At 45.6% G+C, this 22,743-nt stretch overlaps 1 protein-coding gene across 1 annotated transcript in view; it reads right to left on the bottom strand.

The window, feature by feature from the left end:
* Positions 1-3,299: 3,299 nt before the first annotated feature.
* Positions 3,300-22,743, bottom strand: part of LOC308375942 (ral guanine nucleotide dissociation stimulator-like) — a gene marked incomplete at its 5' end in the record, with an annotated part of 32,115 nt that continues 12,671 nt past the window's right edge. Inside the window, 16 exons of the mRNA XM_080852166.1 lie at positions 3,300-5,736; positions 6,011-6,125; positions 6,266-6,511; positions 6,783-7,008; positions 7,246-7,341; positions 7,637-7,758; positions 8,057-8,089; positions 8,457-8,543; positions 8,899-8,976; positions 10,646-10,730; positions 10,953-11,056; positions 11,549-11,764; positions 12,211-12,338; positions 13,079-13,272; positions 14,100-14,174; positions 14,908-15,212. Coding sequence (XP_080708292.1) covers positions 5,552-5,736; positions 6,011-6,125; positions 6,266-6,511; positions 6,783-7,008; positions 7,246-7,341; positions 7,637-7,758; positions 8,057-8,089; positions 8,457-8,543; positions 8,899-8,976; positions 10,646-10,730; positions 10,953-11,056; positions 11,549-11,764; positions 12,211-12,338; positions 13,079-13,272; positions 14,100-14,174; positions 14,908-15,212 — 2,295 coding nt within the window. The 3' untranslated portion in view covers positions 3,300-5,551. The remainder of the gene's footprint in view (positions 5,737-6,010; positions 6,126-6,265; positions 6,512-6,782; positions 7,009-7,245; positions 7,342-7,636; positions 7,759-8,056; positions 8,090-8,456; positions 8,544-8,898; positions 8,977-10,645; positions 10,731-10,952; positions 11,057-11,548; positions 11,765-12,210; positions 12,339-13,078; positions 13,273-14,099; positions 14,175-14,907; positions 15,213-22,743) is intronic.

Raw genomic sequence — 22,743 nt, 5'->3', positions numbered from 1 at the left:
GAAGAACCCCAACATCATTACAGGACGTTTCAGGCCTTTGTTTGAGGAGGTGTGATCCTTCAGGTCCTTTGAAATCCCCTGTAGTGATGTCTGCTCCGTTCTTTTAGCAGCTCAACATGCACTTCCCTCTCACTGCTTTGAACTGGACTTAATGGAACACAGAAATACTGAGACATGCAAGACCTGTGATTCAACCTCCTTGTGTGGAATATTTATTACGACATAACATGCATAATTAACATAGATGTAATTAACATGCCAGATAGTGCTCCCTGTCTTATTATGGGCTACCTAATTGGTATTCCTTCACTGGTGTGTGTACATGGCCTGGCGAATGGTGTCAATTCCTGCTGAAATACTGACTAGCACTACTGTCTTAAACAATCGGTGTGAAGGTTCCACTCATTATCGTGTAAGATTAATGACAGACGCGAGTTTGTCAATTAGAATCTATTTTATTATATAAGATAATACTGCGTAAATTACTCCATTCTTAGAATATATCTCCCTTTTTAATGTGAGAACAAATGATTATTCGGATATCAAAGGGTTTTATGGTGTGTGTGTGTGTGCGTGCGTGTGCGTGTGTGTGTGTGTGTGTGTGTCATGTAAGAGGTTATGCTTACTGGTGGTCTATGGTAGTGATCACTGTCGTGTTTAGGACTTAAAGTCTCGTAGCCTGAAGGTGCCACAGTGTTAGGAGATAGGATGAACTGTATATCGATATTCTTTTAATAGACTGCATTATGTCACTGTCATATAGTGGTCAGTTATCCAACCATGCATCTAACATCTTCACTCCGAACAAGAACACCCAAATGGGGGACTTAGAGAAACAGAAGCTGTGGCATTCATCAGGCTACAGTCAGGTGATGAAGGGCTTCTGGTGGGCATAAATGAAGCTCAGAGATGCTGCTGAATACTTACGCTACGCTGTGTGCTGGCGAGCCACACCAGCTGTTAAAACTATCTAGACTTGAACACAATGTAACAAACCATTAGCTAGCATTAGACACATATCTGAACTTTTCAAGAATTTTCTGGGGACATTTCTATGTATTTGTAGAGATTTAAGATAGCATAATAAATATTGCTAAGCATCTGTCTTCGTTTTATACCACCAAATGTGCTTTGATCAAACCATTCCTTTCTGAGTGCGACATTTCTATTTAAATTTAGATCATTTAAAGTGTACCTCTGACATAGACCATGTATTCTGATATACTACTGTGCCAATAAAATCAATATCACATGTGATGATTTCTGATGTGCACTCTCTCAGGCTCACTTGCTAGTTTTTCATTCCATATATTTGTGTGATCTTCCATGGGGCTCTCTCTCTCTCTCTCTCTCTCTCTCTCTCTATATATATATAGGATGTTTTATAATGCCGTACCATACCATACCAAAACACATATTCCAAGAGAAAATAAGAGATGTTCCTGTACAGTACACCATATTTTGTTCTGTACATTTTAAGATGATCTGCTGTTTACACATACTGTATAAATATTTGAAAGAAAATACAGAAAGCACCGTGGTAAGTTTCTTTTAAAGTAAGGATAATGAGTAGGTGACATGATTATATTTGAGAAGCAGCAAAAGCCACTTTGCAGGCAGAAATGATATCATATGCATCACTGGCAGAGGACAAAAACAGGTGGGAATAGCTGGAACTAGACGGCCAAATAAGGATTTCACCAAAGGAGCCAGACAAAAACACCCACTTCACCAAACTCAAGAAGCCTGAAGTGGCACCACATGACCCGGTAATGGCAGAGATGAAGGTTAGGCTTTATATCACAGAGCCCTGGGTCCATTTTAACAGCACCATAAAACTCAAGCCACCAAATAGGTTTTATTTTTCAAAGCTTTAGCGGGAAAGAACAGAGTATATTGCTGACTTATGAGTATTTTATAAATTGTATTACATAAACAACAACTCGCTTCATGTAGACATTATAGTAACATGTTTTTACACGTGAAACATTTAATGAGCAGACTCTTTAATCCAAAGCGTCCTGCTGCAGCAAAGGTCTCTATTTAATCCATATGGGTGCGACCCTGGGTATTGAACTCGTTTTCTTCGCCTTATTCCTGCAAGCTGGCCTAAAACTATACTGTCACTTTATTAATTCATTCATTTATTGAATTTTCCGCCTGGTTGGGTAAACATCTTAGCACATTTAAGAGAAGGCAGAGACGTCGCGAAGCTGCTGTTGAGTTCAGACCAGAACGAGCCGAGTCACCGGTTAGTGCACGAGCCTCGGGCCCTCTTTCAAAAACAGCATTTCGTGGTAATTGTAATCATGAATGTGACGCGCAGCCACCCATAACAGCAGTAGTAGCCTAATAGTGGTGTGTTTCTGCAAAATGTCCATGCATGTTCCCTTAACATGTCAGCATCATCACGGACTGCCCATGATGTGCTTGGCTTTGATATTGTAGGCCTTCTGACAACACTGCTTTAGATTTACGAATTTTTTCATGTTCCAGATAAATCGTTTTTACCTTTTAACTCCAGTGGATTTGGACCCTTCTCATTCTGTCTGTTTCCTACTTCTTGTTATTGATTATCTGATTTAATCTCTATATTAAAATAATTAACCCTTTTTATTTCCGAAGCCTGGTGTTCTCAGGGGGGAAATGCTGTTTTGCTGCCGAACCCTCTCACGAATCACAGTTCACTCATCTCGCCCTCTGAATCGACGGAGAAACAGTGCCACCTGCTGGCCATGTTATAACCCAAGCGCGTCCAAGTATCTAAACCTCCCTAGGCTTTTAATATAACGTGGCTAAGGAACGGTTAAACTTTAATGTGTTGCACAGTGGGTTCTTGTGAACTAAGATGTACGTGCATTTACTAACAATAAAACCGCCGAACCAGTATGAGGGTCGGAAAGGGGGTTGGCTGAAGAGGGTGTCTGGTCCTTAAATAGAGTCTACATGAAGACATACATGCCTGAGTGACACACCTGTCCCTAGTGTAATATCATAATAATAATATTATAATAATTGTCAGATTTTAATGGCACACACGACACACTGCAACACACACGTGCATATATGGAGGCGACACAGAACACACACACACACACACACACACACACACACACACACACACACACAAACACACACACACACACACACACACACACACACGCATATCAGTCACAGAAACTGCAGTGGTTTAACATCAGAGACCAGACATAGACTTAGATATAGGGCTAATTTGGGAGACCCCTTTTTATTCCATTTTCTTATAAATGTAGTGTTTTATTCTGCATACAAATGTGCATATATTAATTTTAATTACAATGGAAAAATACATTCTGTACAAGGCGGTATCAACATATACACATTAATAAATAATGGCAAGGCACAACATTGCTGAACAAGGAAGGGAATAAGAGATAATGGCATCATGGATGGGGCATTAAATGTTAAATGGCCGAGGGAGAGCTCATTTCAGAGATGATATAAAACTTTGATGATTTACAGAGATGATATAAACCTGTGATGAATTTCAGAGATCGTATATAAACGTAAAATTCAACGGCTACCAAACCCTTCCAAATCTCAATATGAATTTAATACTGAAGTATTTTTTTAGCAATAACATAAGGCAATCTCTGTTCATTCCAAGTCATGTAAACATAGTGTCTTCTAAGCTTGTTTGGGGACACACCTGTAAACCAGAAGGACTGTTGGTGTGAGCATTAACAGTACAAACATCCATGATCCATGGAGGAGAAACAGTCGAACCAAGACCATGAATCCACATTCACATTCCATGTGAAATAATGCTTTTCCTACTAAAATGGATCGTCTTTGGTTTGGTGGAGAAACCTGTCACGTAGGGGGATGTTTTTTTCTGTCTGCTGCTTTAGTAATACTTGCTGGTAAAAGCTTATGGGAATGTATCTCTGAAGAATGGATATGTAAGCCTGGTCAAGAATGATCTCAGAATTGTTTGGTAGACATACACTGAGGGATCACCACCACACACTGAAGAATTATCTGAGCACACAGGCCTCATGTCACGTAATAACTGTGATCATTATTAACATTGATATCTGTGATCGTTATTAACAACAATTAGTGACAAACTGTCTAATTATTTCCACAAGCTCACAGAGAAAGCGCAGAGAAGGGTCAAAGGGCACGCAGCCTAAGCATCCCATTGAAATAGAGAGGACATAGAGACAGTCACAGCTCGAACAGCCAATCGCATTGCTTAGCTCAAGCGGGAAAAGGCCAATCACAGACAGGATAAGGCAGGTCACAGTGGTTAACACTGACAGGAAAAGGCCAATCACAGCACACACAGAACAGGATAGCGAGCCAATCACAGTGTTCTTCAGTAACAGAAGACAGCCAATCAGACTGCAGCAATAGAGACACAGAGGAGCCAATCACAGTGCTTAGCATTGCCAAAAGGACACCAGGTACTGCCCACAGGTACATATTCACTGAGAGAAGCGCAAGCACATCGTAACTCATCTGTTTTGACAGTCCACACAATGTCTATCCACAAGAGCATCAGCATCCGTTTGTTAGCTTAGACTCTCCTGCTGTTCTCTGTCTGTCCTGGGTGTCTGTCTCCTCACACACTGATCAGTATCTGTATCAGGACTGCTTGTCGGGATCCATCTGGTTCCCCACCGTAGTAGAGGGATAGGTCACTGAGCAGGAGGGGGGTCTTTTCCGCAGTGGTGGTCCTGAACCCGGTGGGCTGACTGGGGGGGTCATCGTCATTAGATCCCTGTGGTCCTCTCAGCCCTCGTCACAGTGTGGTCACTGGAGACTCTCCGTGCGAGGACTATTCCCATCGAACACACTCTCCAAACTTCGCACATTTATAAAAACGAACAGTAATAGAAGGCAAGCTCACGTTTGTTACTGTACAGACAACTAAGTGTGATGTGTCCTGTGGTTGCATTGGAGTTTGTTTAACAGCCAAATGTCCCCTGTATTCGTCTCTCCTGATGCCACTATAAAACGGTGTCATGGCGTAGTGGTCCGTATCGCTGGACCAGAATGCATTTGGTTTGAAGTCCACAACAAACAAACCAACACAGTCTGTAGAGTTTACACTTGAGCTTTGTGTTCACTGAGACAGAATGACCTTTTAAAGTGCATGTACATACTGAAGCAGGGTGCTTCTCTAGGTGTGTGTGTGTTGTGTGTGTGTGTGTGTTTGTGTGTGTATGTGTGTATGTGTGTGTGTGTGTGTGTGTGTGTGTGTGTGTGTGTGTGTGTGTGTGTGTGTGTGTGTGTGTGTGTGTGTGTGTGTGTACAGCTTGTCCAACTTCCACGTTGGGTTTGTGACCCTTGTCCACCCGGACCGAACACTAGTCTCTGGCACATGTAGGCGGGCCCCATGCTTGGCCCCCTCCCCTCTGAGTTCTGGGTAAACACGTGCAGCTTGGGGCAACGGCAATTGCCCCAAGGGGTTAGCTAAGCTAAGGGGTTAGCTAAGCTCCGTTTCCATGCTTCACGCGACTCCTCTCCTCTTTCTCCTGCAGAGACACGCGTGGGGTGAGTCTCCTCAGAGGATGCCCTTGACGATCTTTAGGCCCTTCTGTCTGAAGCGCGGCAGCGTGGAGCTGCTGGGACCGCTGGCGCTCTTGGAACGGACGGTCCGGGGCGTGTCACGCCGCTTCAGCACAAAGTCGTAGTTGCCGGAGGAGTTCATTGCGTAGAAAACGTTGGCGTTATCTGGGATTCTCAACTCTGTGTAGAGAGAGAGATAAAGGGGTCAAGCTTCTGTAAGTGTGCTGTATTATGGCTAAGTGAACACACACACTAACACACACACACACACACACACACACACACACACACACACACACACACACACACATGAATCAACATCATGTACACATAGACATACAACCATAAAGCCTACACACATACACACATGCACACACACACACACACATACACACACACGCACGCACACACACACACACACACACACACGGACACACGGACACACAACACACACCTTTCTCCTCTGAGACCTTCTGCAGGAGCTCATAGTCCTCCGTCTTCTCCTTGTCCAGGTTGTGTTTGGCCATTGCTTTCCTGATGACCCCCGGCGTTTTATCCTGACTCGTCACCTGGAATAAAGTACACAACACTGATTAACACACAAATCTAGCCCCAGTCCTGCCACAAGCAGTCTGCTCTCAGTTCGCTAGTCTTCCCCCTCCCTCCCCTACGCTGTTGCCTGCATCTCCATCTCCCCTTGTAGACTCACCAGGATGCTCTTGTACATGTTGCCGTCGTTGACGTCCAGGCTGACGCGGATGACGCAGCAGTCGTCCACCTGCTGGTTGTAGACGGGCAGGGACAGCGTGGACGTGCAGGAGACGGCCGAGGCGGAGCGCTTGTGTGAGCGGGACAGCGGGACCGGCGTGGACGACATGGAGGACGAGGAGGCGCAGCCGGAGCTGGAGCTGGAGCCGGAGGTGTCCAGGGAACACAGGGACGTGGACTCCCACAGCTGAGGAGATAAACACACACACAGACTTTATTAACATACACACATACACAGACACAGACACAGACACAGACACACGCACACACACGCACACGCACGCACTGCGCACACTCGCATGGATGGACGCACGCACACAGACACACACACGCACGCACACACACACAAACACACACTCTCGCACGCACACACACGCACACACACGCACACACACGCACACACACATATGACAGAATAATCCAGTCATTCTGTTTTTCTAGTCTCCACTTCTGCTTACCTTCCGGTCCTGGGGGGAGTCTGGTGAGTCTAACAGGAAGTTGTCATTGGTCCCCTCCAGGTCGGAGCTGCTAGACCCGGCTGAGGTCACGCTCAGGGTGTCCCCTCCGTCCCACACACACACCTTTGACCTGGCCTGAGGTGACGGGTAGCGCAGCTGGTCTAAGGACTTAGAGTGGGGGGGTCCGACCCTACTACAGACGCCCTCTCCATTCTCTGACTGCCGGCTGGAGAAAGGGAGAGAGGTGATGAGAATGGATGGATGTGAAATACACAGAAGAGAGCACTGACTGTTGAGTTCTATTTATCAGGAAAAAACATTGTTGATGCAATAGCATACTTCACACTTCATTTGTTTTATATTTGTCATAGTTTCAGTGGTTTTTCTGTTTTTATTCTTGATATTTGTCATAGTTTCAGTGTTTTTCTGGTGTCCCACTAAAGGAGAAGTGCAGAGTACTCACTCGCTCGGGCGCTTCACGATGCCGTTACATTTCCTGCCCTTTAAAGTGCTGAAGGCCGATTCAGAGAGAGGCTCGATCTCACAGGACAGGGTGTAGCTGTTGGACACAAACACACACACACAAACGTCAGGGGACAAATGAGAAAAAAGCCAGCATACATCGGAATCATGATTTTCCTTTTTCTCCTCTTTAAAGTTCCCCCTGTTTCCTGCTCTCCCTTCCCCTTATCCTAACATCTCTCTATCTCTCTATCTCTCTGCCTTTCTCAGCTCCTCCCTCTATCTATCTGCCTTTCTCAGCCCCCATCTCTTTTCTCTCTCTCGCTCTCTCTTTCCCTCTCTCTCCCTCTCTTTCTCTTCTCTGTCTCTCTCTCTCTGTTCTCTGCCCTTACCTATCCGCATCGGTGAGTTTCTCCACGGTGCTGAACCACTCTCTGAAGCGCATGTCCCTGGTGAAGCTGTAGTTATTACACGCCAGCTGCAACAGCTTGATCTGAGCGATGACCTCAAACTCCTGAGACAGAGACAGAGACACAGAGCAGAGCAGAGACATCACACATCTGAAACACATAGAACTATTACCATTCAAAAGCAAAGAGGCATCAGATATCTAAAAACACACACAATTTCTACACCCATTCACACAGAGTAGAGATGTCAGACATCTTATACCCACATGACGTTACACCTATTCACATGATACAGACATGACATATTTCAAACATATGTATCCTTCTAACCCATTCACACAGCATATAGACTTCAGACTACCACAACCATCACTGCACACCATTAAACACTGGGAAACTCACCTTCCTGCGCTTGTCAAAGTTGATAAGTCCGCCCTGAAACAAAAACGGAGTGGATGAGAAGTCAGTCAAGGCACAAGCAGTCTCAATGGGCCGTGTGTGTATCTGATTCACCTGATGCACATTAGGTAGAAACCCCTACATCATTGCAGATATTGTAAAAGTGTCTGTTTGTTTGTTTGTTTGTCAGCAGGATTACGCAGAAACGCATGGACCGATTTCCATCAAACTTTGTGGGGAGATTGGGTAATATAATGGCAATAATTTATTAGATTTCAGATGTCAAGGTCAAGGTCACAAGGCGGAGGTTTGCATTCTCTGAATGCTCCCATTCTTGTCTTGTAGATGCAAGTGCTGCAGCCTCTGCTCAATGCCCAGATCTCTCATTGAATGAGTCCCTTACCTCCACATTGTCCTTCATGGCAGTGTCCATCATCACCAAGTCCGTTAGGAAGGTGCCCAGGTATGGGATGGTGCCCTGCATGACGCCCTGTCATAAACAGGAGATTTAAGTCCATCAGGAGACAATGACCCCATAGTATGTATAAATACACATTCAATATTTTATAACAACAGCCCTTGCAAAACAGTTCAAACTGATGTTCGTATAAATACACTTTTTATAACCAGAGCCCGAGGCAAAACAGTTCAAAATGATGTTTGTATAAATACACCTTTTATAACCACAGCCCAAGGCAAAACATTTCAAACTGATGTTTGTATAAATACACCTTTTATAACAACAGCCCAAGGCAGAACAGTTCAAACTAGGTCAAAAGACTCCTTTAATCATGTTTCCCTTCCAGTCACAAGATGACGCTGTGGTGCCCAACACGCTCACTCACCAGCTCTCTCTGCTGTTGGTGCCTTCTCTGCGCACGTTTGTGGTTGATCTCCAAGGTGGCAAATTTGGACGTGCCCTCCTGTGAACACACAGAGGTGACATAAAGGGAAATTTAGAACCAGGCTTCAGTGGAGGCCCAGACCGCTGCTGGCTCTCTCTGATCTATCTCATCTACTCCATCCTGATACAGTCAATTACTCGGTTAAAAACGTCTGCTAAATCAATAATCGTCAAACAGAGATTGTCACTTAAAAAAAGACAGATCCTCCAGATGCATTATGGGGAAGAAAAGACCAGTGAAAACAGGGTTAGGCGGAGGGGTGTTTAGCCAAAAGAGCTTTGTGGACGCTTGAACTACCATGTTGTTTTTGTATGATGCAACACGAGGGGGGATTGTTCCCTGACATAACTAATACAGCACAGCCACTACACAAGTGAACAGCTTGGCCTCACAAGATAGAACAGCCTCCACCCGGGGAAGCCCTCCTGAGTGCCTCTTATCACGCACAACACTCTCTTTATGACCTCACCAGGGATTCCTTTTACGTTGCCATGGCGCCCCCAGTCGAGGTTGAGTGTTATTAAACAAGCGAGCCCTGACCCACTCTGACGCTCCGCGTACCAGGAACATAGAACCGTTCAGTCAAGTGTCCACTTCCGCATACCGAGAGCATTCCTGCGTCATCATGTTCCCTTTTGACTCAAGACTTTCCATGAAGCAGGCTACCCCTGAATGCCGGCATGGGTGAACACACCCTCCACACTCAACCCAGATATTCCGCAGCGCACTGATAGAGGGTGAGGCCCCACTCACAGATAACAGGCCAGCTCACGTAAAGAGAAAAAAACACGTCCATTATGACTGACTGTGAGGCCATGCTCTTCATAGGAACTAACAGCAGAAAAGGGGATGTGTTAGATCTGTTCCAGAATCAACTGTGCATCACTGCAGCACGTTTGTCATACATGTAGCGTCTCCTAGGAAACTCCTCGAAAGCATCATTGTCATTCTGTCCTCACAGCATGTTGTCTCAGACGAAGTTGATGGCTGGTTCACGTCCAGCGTGTTGGGTTGTAGTAGGCGTGAATCATTAATGATGACCGACGCCGTCTTAAAACAAGGTTACTGGGGCCTATGTCATCGAGCTTCGCTGTTTTAAGCACAGTGCACAGTCTCACGTTCTCCTGTTACACAAAGACCGTTGCTGAAATAAACACCACTACAGAGAACAGAATACACAAGGACGTCACCTCAGTCCAATCACACAACGGCTGCATTATCACACTGCCGTGCTGCTGTGGGCAGAAGAGTGAATGTGGTTTGTGTAGAGGAGGTTACGACAGAGACAGGGACACGGACAGAGGCTTGCAATGGCTTAAGGCTTTAGAGCAGATGCTCCTCATGTGACAAACCACTTCCTGTTGACCTAGCAACGGTTTCTGAGGGTTTTGCAGCGCTTATCAAAAGGCAGCACATTATGTAATGCAATACAAAAGCAACACAAAAGCACGGTGCAACTGTCCATCTGAAAAACGCTCATGTACTCGTTAGAGAAACAAGTCGAAGTAAGAAGTTAAAGTTTTGGCCTTGATTAACGAGCTAGCAGCAAAATCCACACATTACATTTTTATGTTGGGAGTGTAGAACTCCACGCAATCATAATAGGACTTCACGCAGGCTCATCTGGTTAGGAACACACTTTGAGCTCGACATTCCAGAAACATCCATGGCCTGCTAAAGCACCCACCTTGACAAGCAGCTCCCGACTCACAGAGTGGTTGTTGTCATCTGAGAAGATCTCGGACAGCTCCAGAAAGGTACGTATATTTTCCCTGTGTGCAAAATAAAACCCTATTTAGAATCTGGTGAACAATTAAGACCACCATATCAGTCACGTTGCCTGTGTTACCTGAGCCGACATATCACCTACAGTACTCTTATTTAGGCCAGTCAGTCACTAGCCCACTAGTCCACTACCCTCCAGTCCTCTGGTTTCAGTATCAGTTCACCCAGCCTACAGCCCAAGTCCCTTAGAGACGCGTCGGTCCCCTTACCTGGACACCTCGTCCCAGGTCCGTTTGAGCCGATGGAGAGAGTTACACTGCAGTGCCGACAGGATCGCCCTCAGAGACGAGAAATTCTTCAAGATCCGACACTCCTGGATACACAGCAAAACACAGCTCCAGTTTATCTAAACCATCTTTAGCACAATAGACACTGTTGCACACACTACAAAAGTGAAACTGAAATACTTGGACTAGAAATGAAACAGACTACACTGAACTGAATCGAAGTTCAGACCAATTTGTTTACATTAAGTTAAGGTCAGATCAATTTAGTTAATTTCAGTAAAATTGTTGAGTTTAATTGAATAGAATTAATTGAAACCTAATCATACTGAACTGAACTGACTCCCCTAAGCACTGGAACCGATCTCAGGCTCTGGGCTCTGTTAAGGCCCTTGAGACAATTGTATTGTTATGGTGCTATATGAATTGAATTGAATTGAATTGAATTGAATTGAATTGAATTGAATTGAATTGAATTGAATTGAATTGAATTGAATTGAATTGAATTGAACTGAACTGAAATTAAATGAAATGAATTTAATTGAATTGAATTGAATTGAATTGCATTGAACCCAACTCACCCTGGCCACCTCTATCCAGCGTTCCACCAGCCTGGCCCTCTGATTGGGCTTGAGCGTGCGCTGGCTCAGGCACGTGGCGATGACACAGTTGGCCACGTTGTTGAACTGGGCCACGGTGGCGCGGATGGTGGGCGCAAAGTGTTCCTTGCCCTTCTTGTCCCGCTGCGACCAGATGCCACCCAGGCAGTGGTACGGCACCACCCTCTTAAAGAGCTCCTGTTCGGGCACCGCGCCAGGAGGGGAAACATCGACAGTTATTTATTTAGCCGACACTTTTAGCCAAAGTGACTTATAATGATAACAATTATCAAGCATCAGTAAGTTAGGAGGAGTGAGGATGAATTATTCTGGCCTATGTGACTAAGTGCAGAGAGAGTGCATATATCCATAGACACAGCAATAAGGACACATGACTCCCAAAGGGTCTTAGAATAATAGTGGCAAACAGCCACTATAGCCAAACATGCTTTTATCTAGCCTTGTAAGGGCTATAAATGCTCTACGCTGTTTTTATCCACGCTAAAGATGTTCAAGGTTCTCTGAATTTACGTTGCAGAATTCCAAGGCAAAAGGAAATCCTTCTTTAAAGGCTGTTAACGTTTGATCTGAAAACAAACAGCAGTAAAAGGTGTTGATGTTGCCAGGGGGCTGGGCTGTCTCACCGCGTCCATGAGAGTGAACTGCTCTGCCACCAGCGCCGGGTCAAACGACAGGAAGTCCACAGCACGCTCGTCTTCAAAGATGTTCTCGTCTGGCATGGCGAACGGGCAGGAACCAAGCTCTCTGGAGGCTGAGGAGGAAGTGAGAGTGTGTGAGTGTGTGTGATGGCACGTGTGAGTCTGTGTGAGTGTGTGAGTGTGTGAGTGTGTGTGAGTGTGAGTGTGTGAGTGTGTGAGTGTGTGTGAGTGTGTGAGTCTGTGTGAGTGTGTGAGTGTGTGTGAGTGTGAGTGTGTGAGTGTGTGTGAGTATGAGTGTGTGAGTGTGTGTGAGTGTGTGTGAGGGCCGAGTGTGTGAGTGTGTGAATGTGTGTGTGTGTGTGTGTGTGTGAGGGCCCAGTGTGTGTGTGAGTGTTGGCACGTGCACAGCAGGACCTTGAGTCACTGCTCTTCTCCTTAATAATTCTCTCTTCTTCAGCCAAACGTGCTCTTTACCAGATCATCTACTGCTTATCCCCCCCCCCCCCCCCCCCCCCCTCCGGTATAGACACCGTGACTCCCCAACCCCACCCCACTCATGTGTGTGTGCATTGGCTGTGTGCCGTCCGGGACACAATGCAGGTTGCAGAGCACAGCAGGCGTCTCCTGTCCTTTCCTAAGAGCACGAATCACTAAACATCAGGGTGAATAGCTCTGACTCACTGTCGTTGTATAAACTACCCGTCAGTATTCAGTCACTGTAATTACTCCCTCTCTCATGGCAGTCCCCATGTTAATCAGATAAGAAATATCTTCTAAACTCAAGTCTCTAAAAAAGTCTACAAAGTCTCTATGGTACCTTATAACTTGGTATCTATGGCAACTGGTAACTTACCATCCACATCCGGCTCGTACTGTTGCCTGCGCTTGAAGAGTTCCAGGAGGTTCTGTCCTCGGCGCTCCAGGTCCGAGCCTGGGAAGTTCTTCTGCAGGTAGGTCACAAGCTCCCTCAGGCAGCCGTGGTCCGGCGGGGCCCAGAAGTCTTCCGAGTACTGATCCAGCCATGCCCCAAGGATGGAGGAGATGGTGCTGGGGAGAGAGGGCAGACCGAAGGTCAGAGGTCATGGGCTTGTGGAGCAAGGTCGAGGGCTCAATGCCCAGGGAGCACTCGTGCTGATACACGTGGATCTATTTTAAAGATTTATTTTTGGGCTTTTTGGCCTTTAATCATAGTTGAAGTGAAGAGTGGGACAGGAAATGAGAAGAGGTGGGGAGCGGACAGGAGAAATGACATCAGGCTGGAATCGAACCTGTGTCCTCCATGGGGATCAAGCCCGAACGTGGTCGGGGCTACTGGTTGCGCCACAGTGCACCCCATAAACGAGTAAGCAACCACTATGTAGCCTACACTTTAAGTCACTTTGGATAAAAGCCTCTGCTGAATGAATAAATAAAAATGTAAAGACATAAGAGATATCTACACATACAGCATCTCAACCCTGAGCCAGAGTTTACATAAGGTCACGCTACAGGTAAGATAGCTGTCGAGGAAGGACAGAGAGAAGGGTGGGGACAGAGGCTCAGTCACTCTGAAGAAGGGTGGGGACAGAGGCTTAGTCACTCTGCAGTCTGAGATAAATCTAGCTCACTGTCTGCTATCTAGGTGCTCACAGTGCCCAATGAGCAGGGCGAGTCTCGCTAGGCTTCAAGCACTGTTGAGGGATAGAGCCACTTGCAACAAGGCTTTGGGGAGACCCCACTCAGTACTGGTCAGTGGCGTCCTTAACAGCAGCTCTTATGGCCAGTGTCCTCAACACCATCTCTTATGGCCAGTGTCCTCAAAACCATCTCTTATGGCCAGTGTCCCAAACACCATCTTGTAGTTTTTGCCAGATGCACATTGATTGGCCACTTACTTTTTGAGCTCTGTGTGGTCCTCATGTGTCATCTGAAACTCCAATGCTTTAGGTTGAGACTGCAGCTTTGCATACCTAATACACACACAAACACACACACAAACATAAGAGCTTTGTTATCTCATTACAAACTTCATACACACACACACACACACACACACACACACACACACACACACACACACACACACACAAAAGAACAGTGTTATCTCAGTGCACTCCAGACCACACAGACACAAAAGAGACACACACACAGTACATGTTACCTCACACACAGTACATGTTACCTCACACACAGTACATGTTACCTCACACACAGTACATGTTACCTCACACACAGTACATGTTACCTCACAAACAGTCTAGTGTTCTACGTGTGGCTCTCTACATGTGTCTCCATATCTGTGGATCTGCGTGTATCTGTGGGTGTGTGTGCGTCAGAGAAAGTAAAAAAGTGTGTGTTGTTATCTAAGAAGGTGCACTCGTCCATTGGGTGTGTGTTTAGATAGAGCGCATGCATTTGATGGGCTCATTGATATTAAGGTGTGTATGTTTGCCTGGAGAGCATTAGCGTAGTGTTTATGATAGGTGTGTGTGTGTCGACGGACAGATGGAAGGTGTGTATGTGCTTAGGTGTGAACGTTCACCTAGGGACAGGTGTGTGTGTGTGTGTGTGTGCTGAGGTCCAGTGTGTTCACCTTGTGCTAAAGGCTGGTGTGTATGTTAAGGTATGTATGTCTATGTTCACCTGGTTTGGAGGACAGGTGTGTGTATATGCTAAGGTGTGTACGTTGGCCCGGCCACATACCTGTGAAGCAGCAGGTCGAGCACCTGCTTGGTGGAGGCGAAGGCTCGGTATGTGCAGAGGAAGATGGTGACGTAGGTGGAGTCCTTCCCCCTGAAGGCCGTCAACATGTACTCCACCAGCTTCTCCAGCGTCCCCGCCTTGATGGTGCGCACCTTGCAGGTCTCGTACAGGCTCAGCGCCGAGTCCGTCTCCACGCCCAGCCACCGCTGCCCCTTACTGGCCGTCTGGTGCAACTGCACTTTCCGCAGCGTGATGGTGTACACCGCCCCGTCTTCCGCCTCCTCGCCGATCTCCTGCGTGGAATTCTGCGGATATAAACACACAGGCGACTATCAGTCTTCACCATCTCCTCTCCTCTCCTCGTCATTCGTTCTCGAGCCAGCTGGGTGTGTGCTTATCGGACCTCTCCGATCTACCCGTGAGGGAAACTACACTGTAATTAAACTCAGTGGAATCTTGTTTCAGTGGAAAAGAACACTTCCTTCATTCCCGTGTCTGTCAGTCATATCCTGCCCTGAGCAGCAGACCCCTTATCAGAGGCCATTAGTGTTTGGCAGGACCACAGACTCTTCAGTGCCAGGGGTATGGAGCCTGCTGCTAAGCCAGCCTGGCTCAGTCTCAAAGCTATTAAGACTATCGGGATCAGAGGATATGGATTACACTTCTCATTCATTTAGCTAGAAGCTCAAAGGTCGTAGGGCACTGTTGTTAAACACTGTCGGGTACCTGCCAGTTCATGAATGTGTTTTTAAATACCAATGGCTCCTGTATGTACAATATTGTATATTAAAGGACTGTTTTCCCACCTCAATCTGAAATGTGTAAGTTGTCCTATAAGAGCACTAGAGGAAGGCATCGGCCCAAACTACAACGTGTGATGTTTTTATCACGTCCAATTCACAATACTGGAGAAGATTGCCAATGAGTCTATACCATACAGTAACCCCATCCATAACAGACTCTAGCTACTATCAAGGTTAACTAATCCTCAGCCATGTCTTTGTCTGTCTCTCACAGGCTTTACAACCAGTATAAGTGACATAGTATACTGCATGAGACAAGAATGATCAAGCAACTGAGCTCGGACCTAATAGTATGCCAGCGATTTCTCCACAGAATTTAACTAAAGTTATTATCAGTAGTGTTATTCCAGTGCTTTCATTAACTGTCACAGACAAATTAGTCTGAGAGGAGACTAGAATATCTCCCTGATCCTAGAAGAAGCCAAGCAGAGTGTATCTCTGGCACTTGAGCTTAGGTGATATATACAAAGGGCCTCGCTAACCTGTAAATCTGGCAGCACCACATACTTAAGCTCACATGAGAGTATGATGTCACAATGGAAAAGTAAAGGATTTCAAACGGAATCACAGAACGGAGTGCCTGAGGCAAGCGGCCAATCACAGAGGAGGAGGAGATTCTTTTGCTGAGTGAGTCAGTGCCCCGTCACCAGTGAGGAGTCTTCCAGGGAAGCCCACTCGCACACTCATCACATTGAACAACCCAAGGGAGCACTGCGTAGCTATGGTCACGCACGCACAACATAAACACAGTGCCAGGCAACCAAACACTCTGTGGGTTACCCTCGGTTCCTCAGCCTATGCCAGACTATTTCAGTCCTGTGTTTACTCAGGGCTCTCCTTCATGCACCCCCACGGGCCGACGGAGATATAAAGACTGAAAGCAGTAGAGCTGAAGACCGATCCACGCAAGCATTCAGATACATATACACAAACACGCAAAAACACACAAATACACATGCAAAGACACACACACACACACACACACACACACACACACACACACACACACACACACACACATGCACACACACTCACACACACACACACAAATATAGATATATGTATATGTGTGAAAGGTCTGGGCCTTACTTCATGCATCTGTTTGTGTTTAGGATGCAGCTGTGTAGGAAGTGCTCTAAGAAAGACACACACACACACACACACACACACACACACACACACACACACACACACACACACACACACACACACACAGGTATTCTCTGACAGGTAATTCCCCCTTGACATTTGACATTGTGTATCTATATTGGTCTCTGAAGAAGTCATATATTGGTTAAAGGCAGCATGAAGTACAGTGTGTGAAACCCCATATTGAAAAGGGAAGTGCACTATTCCCCACAGGAGGAAACTCAGACCAGCAGTAGAGCGCAATGGAAATGTGTATGTTAATGAAGCCTAAGTCACGTCATTTATCAAGTATATTACATTAAACAGTCTAATAGAAGGAAATATGTCTTTTTGAATAGCGTTTGTTATTACCTCGTCACTAAAATAAAATTGCCTGGGCCCAGGTCATTCACCATTAAATCAGTTGTGCCCACACCCAAAGAAAGAGCAGGCAATGCCTCACCCTGATGGCTCGACAATATCAATCAGGCTAATGCTATTTAGAAAAGGAGTTAAAATAATGATGCTATATGTTATGAAAGTGGATTAACTCAATGGCAGAGAGAAGGATCTAAATAGAATCATTGTTGTGATTAAATCGAAACGTACGTGGGTGAAACGTAAGCTCTCAAGAGAGAAGAGCAGAAACTAGGTGACATTTAGAGGTTCCACACACGGCTCCCTGGGGATCCCCGTAGATCACTGCCTCCCCCTTTCTGGTTTTAAGAACGACCTAGATCTCCTCTGACAGTCAACACAAAAAGAAGCCAATCGCCCCCGACCAACAATAACACAGAAAAAAAAAGTATGTCTGTAAGTCTGGTTAAGCCATCACCATCACCACACCTCGCAGCAGATGTGCAGCCAGGATGTCAATGTGCAGGTCTGGGGGGCTGGAAAGTCCTCAGTGTGTAAAAAGCCCTGAAGTGATGAAGCTGATAAAGAATCCCCCCGAACACAAAGCCTAAGACTCCAAGGCGTATAGTAGTGAGGGTGCTTCCGCTGTCACACAATGAGCCCAAAAACTCCCTCAGATGGAGCGCTAATGCTAAGAGTGGCCTTTCTCAGAGCACTTCCTACACAGCTGCATCCTAAACACAAATAGATGCATGAAGTAAGGCCCAGACCTTTCACACATATACATAGTATATCTATATTTGTGTGTGTGTGTGTGTGTGTGAGTGCGTGTGCATTTGTGTGCATGTGTGTGTGTGTGTGTGTGTGTGTGTGTGTGTGTGTGTGTGTGTGTGTGTGTGTGTCTGAAGTCTGAAAAATGCCGTCTCGCACATACAAGGCAATTAGGGAGATGGCACAAAACACAATAAACAACAGCATGTCTCTGTCATGGTGTAAATTGTAGCCTAATTTCTAACAAGCCAAGTGTTTGAAAGGTGAGGAAAGCACAGTCATTGTTTTGCAGTTAACCCCAGCTTCCTGAGGAAGTGCGTCCGCAGATCGTGCAGTATATTGTGAAGCCGATAAGAGTCACAGTTAGACGCAGAGATGACTCTTCCTCTGTTTACCTGTTTACACACTGAATTAGAGGCTGACTTAAGCATCCTCTTCCTCAGCGTGAGGCATGTGGACAGAGGGACAGCACCGGGGGAGGACACACTCCGAAGGAAAGACTGGAAACACACACACACACACAGATGCACCCACCACATACACACACCCACATTTTCCAGCCCCACAAACTGGAGAATTCCACAGAGAAGTCTGTTTCTCTCGTTCGACCACGCTAAACTGGAATTTGAGGAAAAAATAAACGTCTCCACGACAATCTCACTGGCCGTTAACGACCTACAGGCGACAAGAGCTCAGGAGTGTTTGGAGACTGTAGTAAATGAAACAAACTCCACACTGAACAAACTAAATCAAGAGTCCAACAGAGGAATGAATAACTAAAAGTATTCAGAGCTGCTCGGAGATTTTGACTTATACTGGGGAGCCCCATAGACACAATCTGCCCCACAGCTTATAAATATTATGACATATCCTGTCATTTCTAAAGTTTAGGGGCTTATTCATAACACTCCCTCTAATCCTGCCATCAATCCTATTCCTCCCTTTAGTCTGTGTTTCTGTTTCCCCTCTTCTTCTCCTCTTTTCCTCTCTCCCTCGCTCTTTGTCCCCCTGCTCGGCTGAGTCACCCGGACAAAAGGCCCTCTGTGGCTGGCCATGTCAACCCACCCGAGTCACTCATTATGCTAAGGACACAGCACAGCGAGACCCTTCAGCCGGGGCAAGTCACCCCTAAACAGTTTGGACAAACACTGGACAAAGGGGGAAGTCTCAGTAGAGAGCAGCTTAGTGTTGTTAAGTTCAGTGTTGCTTAGTTTAGTGTTGTTTAGTGGGCTTGGGTGCTTGGTCTTGCCCCCAAAATCACCTCACCTAACTCTTTCGTTCATTTGTGTGTCATGTTTTTGTTTCTATGACCCTTCAGTCTTATCCATAGATCTATACAGTATGTTATGTTATCTGCCAAGGGGTTTAAGCACTAATAACACTCCTTCAGCCTGTCTTTAAATTATCCTGTAAACTTTTATGTAATGCGCAGGCTATTACATAAGACCTCCATTCTCCCCTGGCTTGTCTTGGTGAATGAGGGTCTGTGCTAGGCCACCATTAATGTTATCCAGTGTAGGGATTAGCTGTGCCGAAAGGCTAATACGTTCTCCGAGCCATGTTCTGGAGGTACTCAGATTACCGGTCGTGGAATGAGGTAACAGAGCGCCTGAGGGGCGAGCGGTGTCAGCACACACGAAGGCTTCGGGGGCGCGAAACAAGACGAGCGTTTACAGCGTTTTTCTTCGTTCCTCCGACCCTCCTGAAAGTGTTATTGAATCTCGAGGAAGATGGAGAGCTGGAAGGCGGTGAGATGCCAGAATGGGGGGGAGCCAACCTCTCCTGGGATTCATTAGCGTCTGGTCCACCATGCCAGGGAGGGGCACTGACCCATAAATCCAATTCAACCACCGCTGAGCTCCTCGGAGCACTGAGCTGTGACAGCCTTCACTGCTGCACAGGGGGATAGTTTTACATTCTCTTACCCAGCCACAGCATCAGCACTGGCACTGGCACTGTATGACCTCTGGTATCACTAGGCATGAGTAAGACAAGGTTCATCAAGGGGTCAAGTGCACACCTCCAGGACACAGATTGATGGATCACTGAACCCCCTCAAAGCCAATGAATAGGATAATAGGGAGTGGGAGTGAGAGCGTTGTGTACAGTACAGTACAGTACAGTACACATGCCTCTAAGCATGGCCATGACTAATCAGTCCCCAGCCTCCACTCTGTGCGTAGAAGGCAGAAGCCGTTAGCCAGGGCTGCCCGGGTTAAGAATAGCTGTGCGGCCGGTACAGTGGGGGTGGGATTAGCTGTTGGCTAATTGTGTTATGAGAGTGGATTAGATCTGGAGAGGAGAGAGAAAGATCTACTGATGGCAGAGACACTAGAACCTTCTCTTGGTGTTAGTCACATCAGGACTCATATGCCTGAGATGCTACATTTGATCAAAGGGCCTGTGTCATACAAGGCATTCCATCTGTTCTGTGTGTGTGTGTGTGTGTGTGTGTTAGCATAACAGGCGTAAACTGGGTCACAGGTGACTGCTTATTAAGTTCAGCTTGTTTACCACTTTTCTGAATTCATTGCCTCATAATAAACACAAACGAACGTGTGACCATTGTAGTCGGAGGGAGTGTGGATCCGCAGAAATGCAGTAGTTAGTAAGTACTGTAGGTTGATTTGAAGGTTAATCTGTGTGGATATTTACAGAAAACAAAAAAAAATTGCATGTGAATGACTTTGAAACAGCCACTGGATCCTCAGTCTTTGCTTGTCCTCATGTAATCCTACAGAGGGTCTTATGTAAGACACAGAACATTTGATTAATGATCCGCCATTTTGTAATTGCCTGCATGGAACACTGCGTGCTGTCTCATGGTGCAGTCATTGCAGTAAGAAAGGGTTAATGTACAGAAAAGTATTACTTTCTATTATTTTCTTTTTTGGAAAAGCTGCGGCACCTAAGCTTTGTTTTCTTATAATATCTGAGGTTGGTTGATTATTTTATTTCCAGAGCCCAGGGTGCAGGCTGTGTGTTTTTCCTTGTCTGGGTTTGTGGAGAGGAAAGTTGGCGGCTGAAAGAGGGAACATCAGCAGATATTTCTGAGGAGAAAAACTCCTTAGGCTTCTGCCTCCCTCACATGTGGGTCAGCAAGGAGCTGTCACTCAAGGCACTAGAGAACTCTGATTGGCCAGAATGGAACCCTGAGGTAAATCTGCATAAATTATATCAACATCCCAAACAGAACTCACAGGAACACTGTTATTCTTCCAGAAGAGGAGTTCTCAAAAGGCATTAGTCAGTGTGTCCGATTATAAACTGTCAACTGACACAATCGTTGTAATACTGATGATGATGTAGTCATCTTAAAATGTTCAGTGTGATCACAAAGTAAACCCAGACAACTATTATAATCCTATAATTCCGAGTAGGTTTGATCAGATTGTCCCAGCGACTGAGGATATGTAAACACATTATTCAGAAACTCCTCACGATTATGGCAACATTGAAACATCTGAATGTATGAAATCTGAGCGAATGAAGGCAGTAGGTCCCACATACACAAAAATTCCCTTTTAAGTCAATGATTCGTCAACATCAGATGACAATAAATAACATATTCAGAAGACATACCTATATAAATTGTTTTGTAATATATTTCTAACTCAAAACAACCACTCCAAGGGAATCACCGGTATTTTCAAACGCCATGCGGCGCCTTACCTCCAGAATAGGCAGGTCAGGGTCCAAATGAGTGAAACTGTTCAGAACCACGGGGTTCTCCTCTGTACACGCGATTTCCAACTTCACCCCGTCCCAAATACTCCGGATCTTCCATGCGCCCGCGTCGAATAGCTCATCCACCGAAGAGCGCCGCCGAGCGCGATAACCCTCCGATTGCATCCCCATCAAGTACACCATAGGTGCCTAGATGACGTTAATAACACAGCCCTAACGCGCTAGAAAGCAAGTAAACACAACGCCAAACGTCCACAATCTACCGAATATATCTGCCCATAATACCGGTATTCGACTTAGACTGTCACTGTACTTGTTTACTGGTAGAGAGTGAGTGTACAGGACTGCTTCTAGTGACAGTGCTTGAAGTAGGTAACTCAGGGAAAGCCCGTAGAAACTCCGCCCAGTTGGGTTTATCCACGACGCAGCGTGCCGGAGGAGGAACAATGATGTCACTTTCATGGCAACGTAAGCAGGTAAGGGACTTGGTAAACCAGTAGGCCATGCCTCTCACCGAACAAGGTGTGATGTCCAGGCTACAGAGCGACCGCGCTATCAAAGTCTGTTTTTTTTTTTTTTTTTTAAGTGATGCTGGCCAACAGGTCAGTAACTGCCAATGTGATTCCTACATGGGAGATCCTTTGGTATAGAGTTTCATATTCAAGGTGAAAGACTGGTTTACCTGATTGTTAAAATGTTTGTATTGCCAAGACAGACTTCTTCAAACTATCGTCGTAAAACTATAATTTTCCAAAACACAAATGCAACACTGGACAGTGGAAACTTAAAATTTCAACAAAACCAAACTCCAATCATTACAATCTTATACCTAAACCAAACTTTGCCTTCAGACATCACGCAAAAGCCATCAAATACACCTACACTACAAAAATAGCAATCACAAACTGGCAAGATCAATTCAAAACACTATAAAACCTTTTTTATAGCGCTTATGGCTTTTCAAAATGTTTAATTCCTCAATGCACTGGAAAATACTAAAATAAACTGGAATTCAGTGAAAAAGTAAATGTTTTGTAAACAAAAAATGCAACTGATGAAGAACAAAGAATAATATTCATGCATTTCCATT

This window comes from Sprattus sprattus, assembly GCF_963457725.1.
Source record: "Sprattus sprattus genome assembly, chromosome: 15".
NCBI lineage: Eukaryota > Metazoa > Chordata > Actinopteri > Clupeiformes > Clupeidae > Sprattus > Sprattus sprattus.
This window is presented reverse-complemented; position numbering and strand designations above follow the sequence as displayed.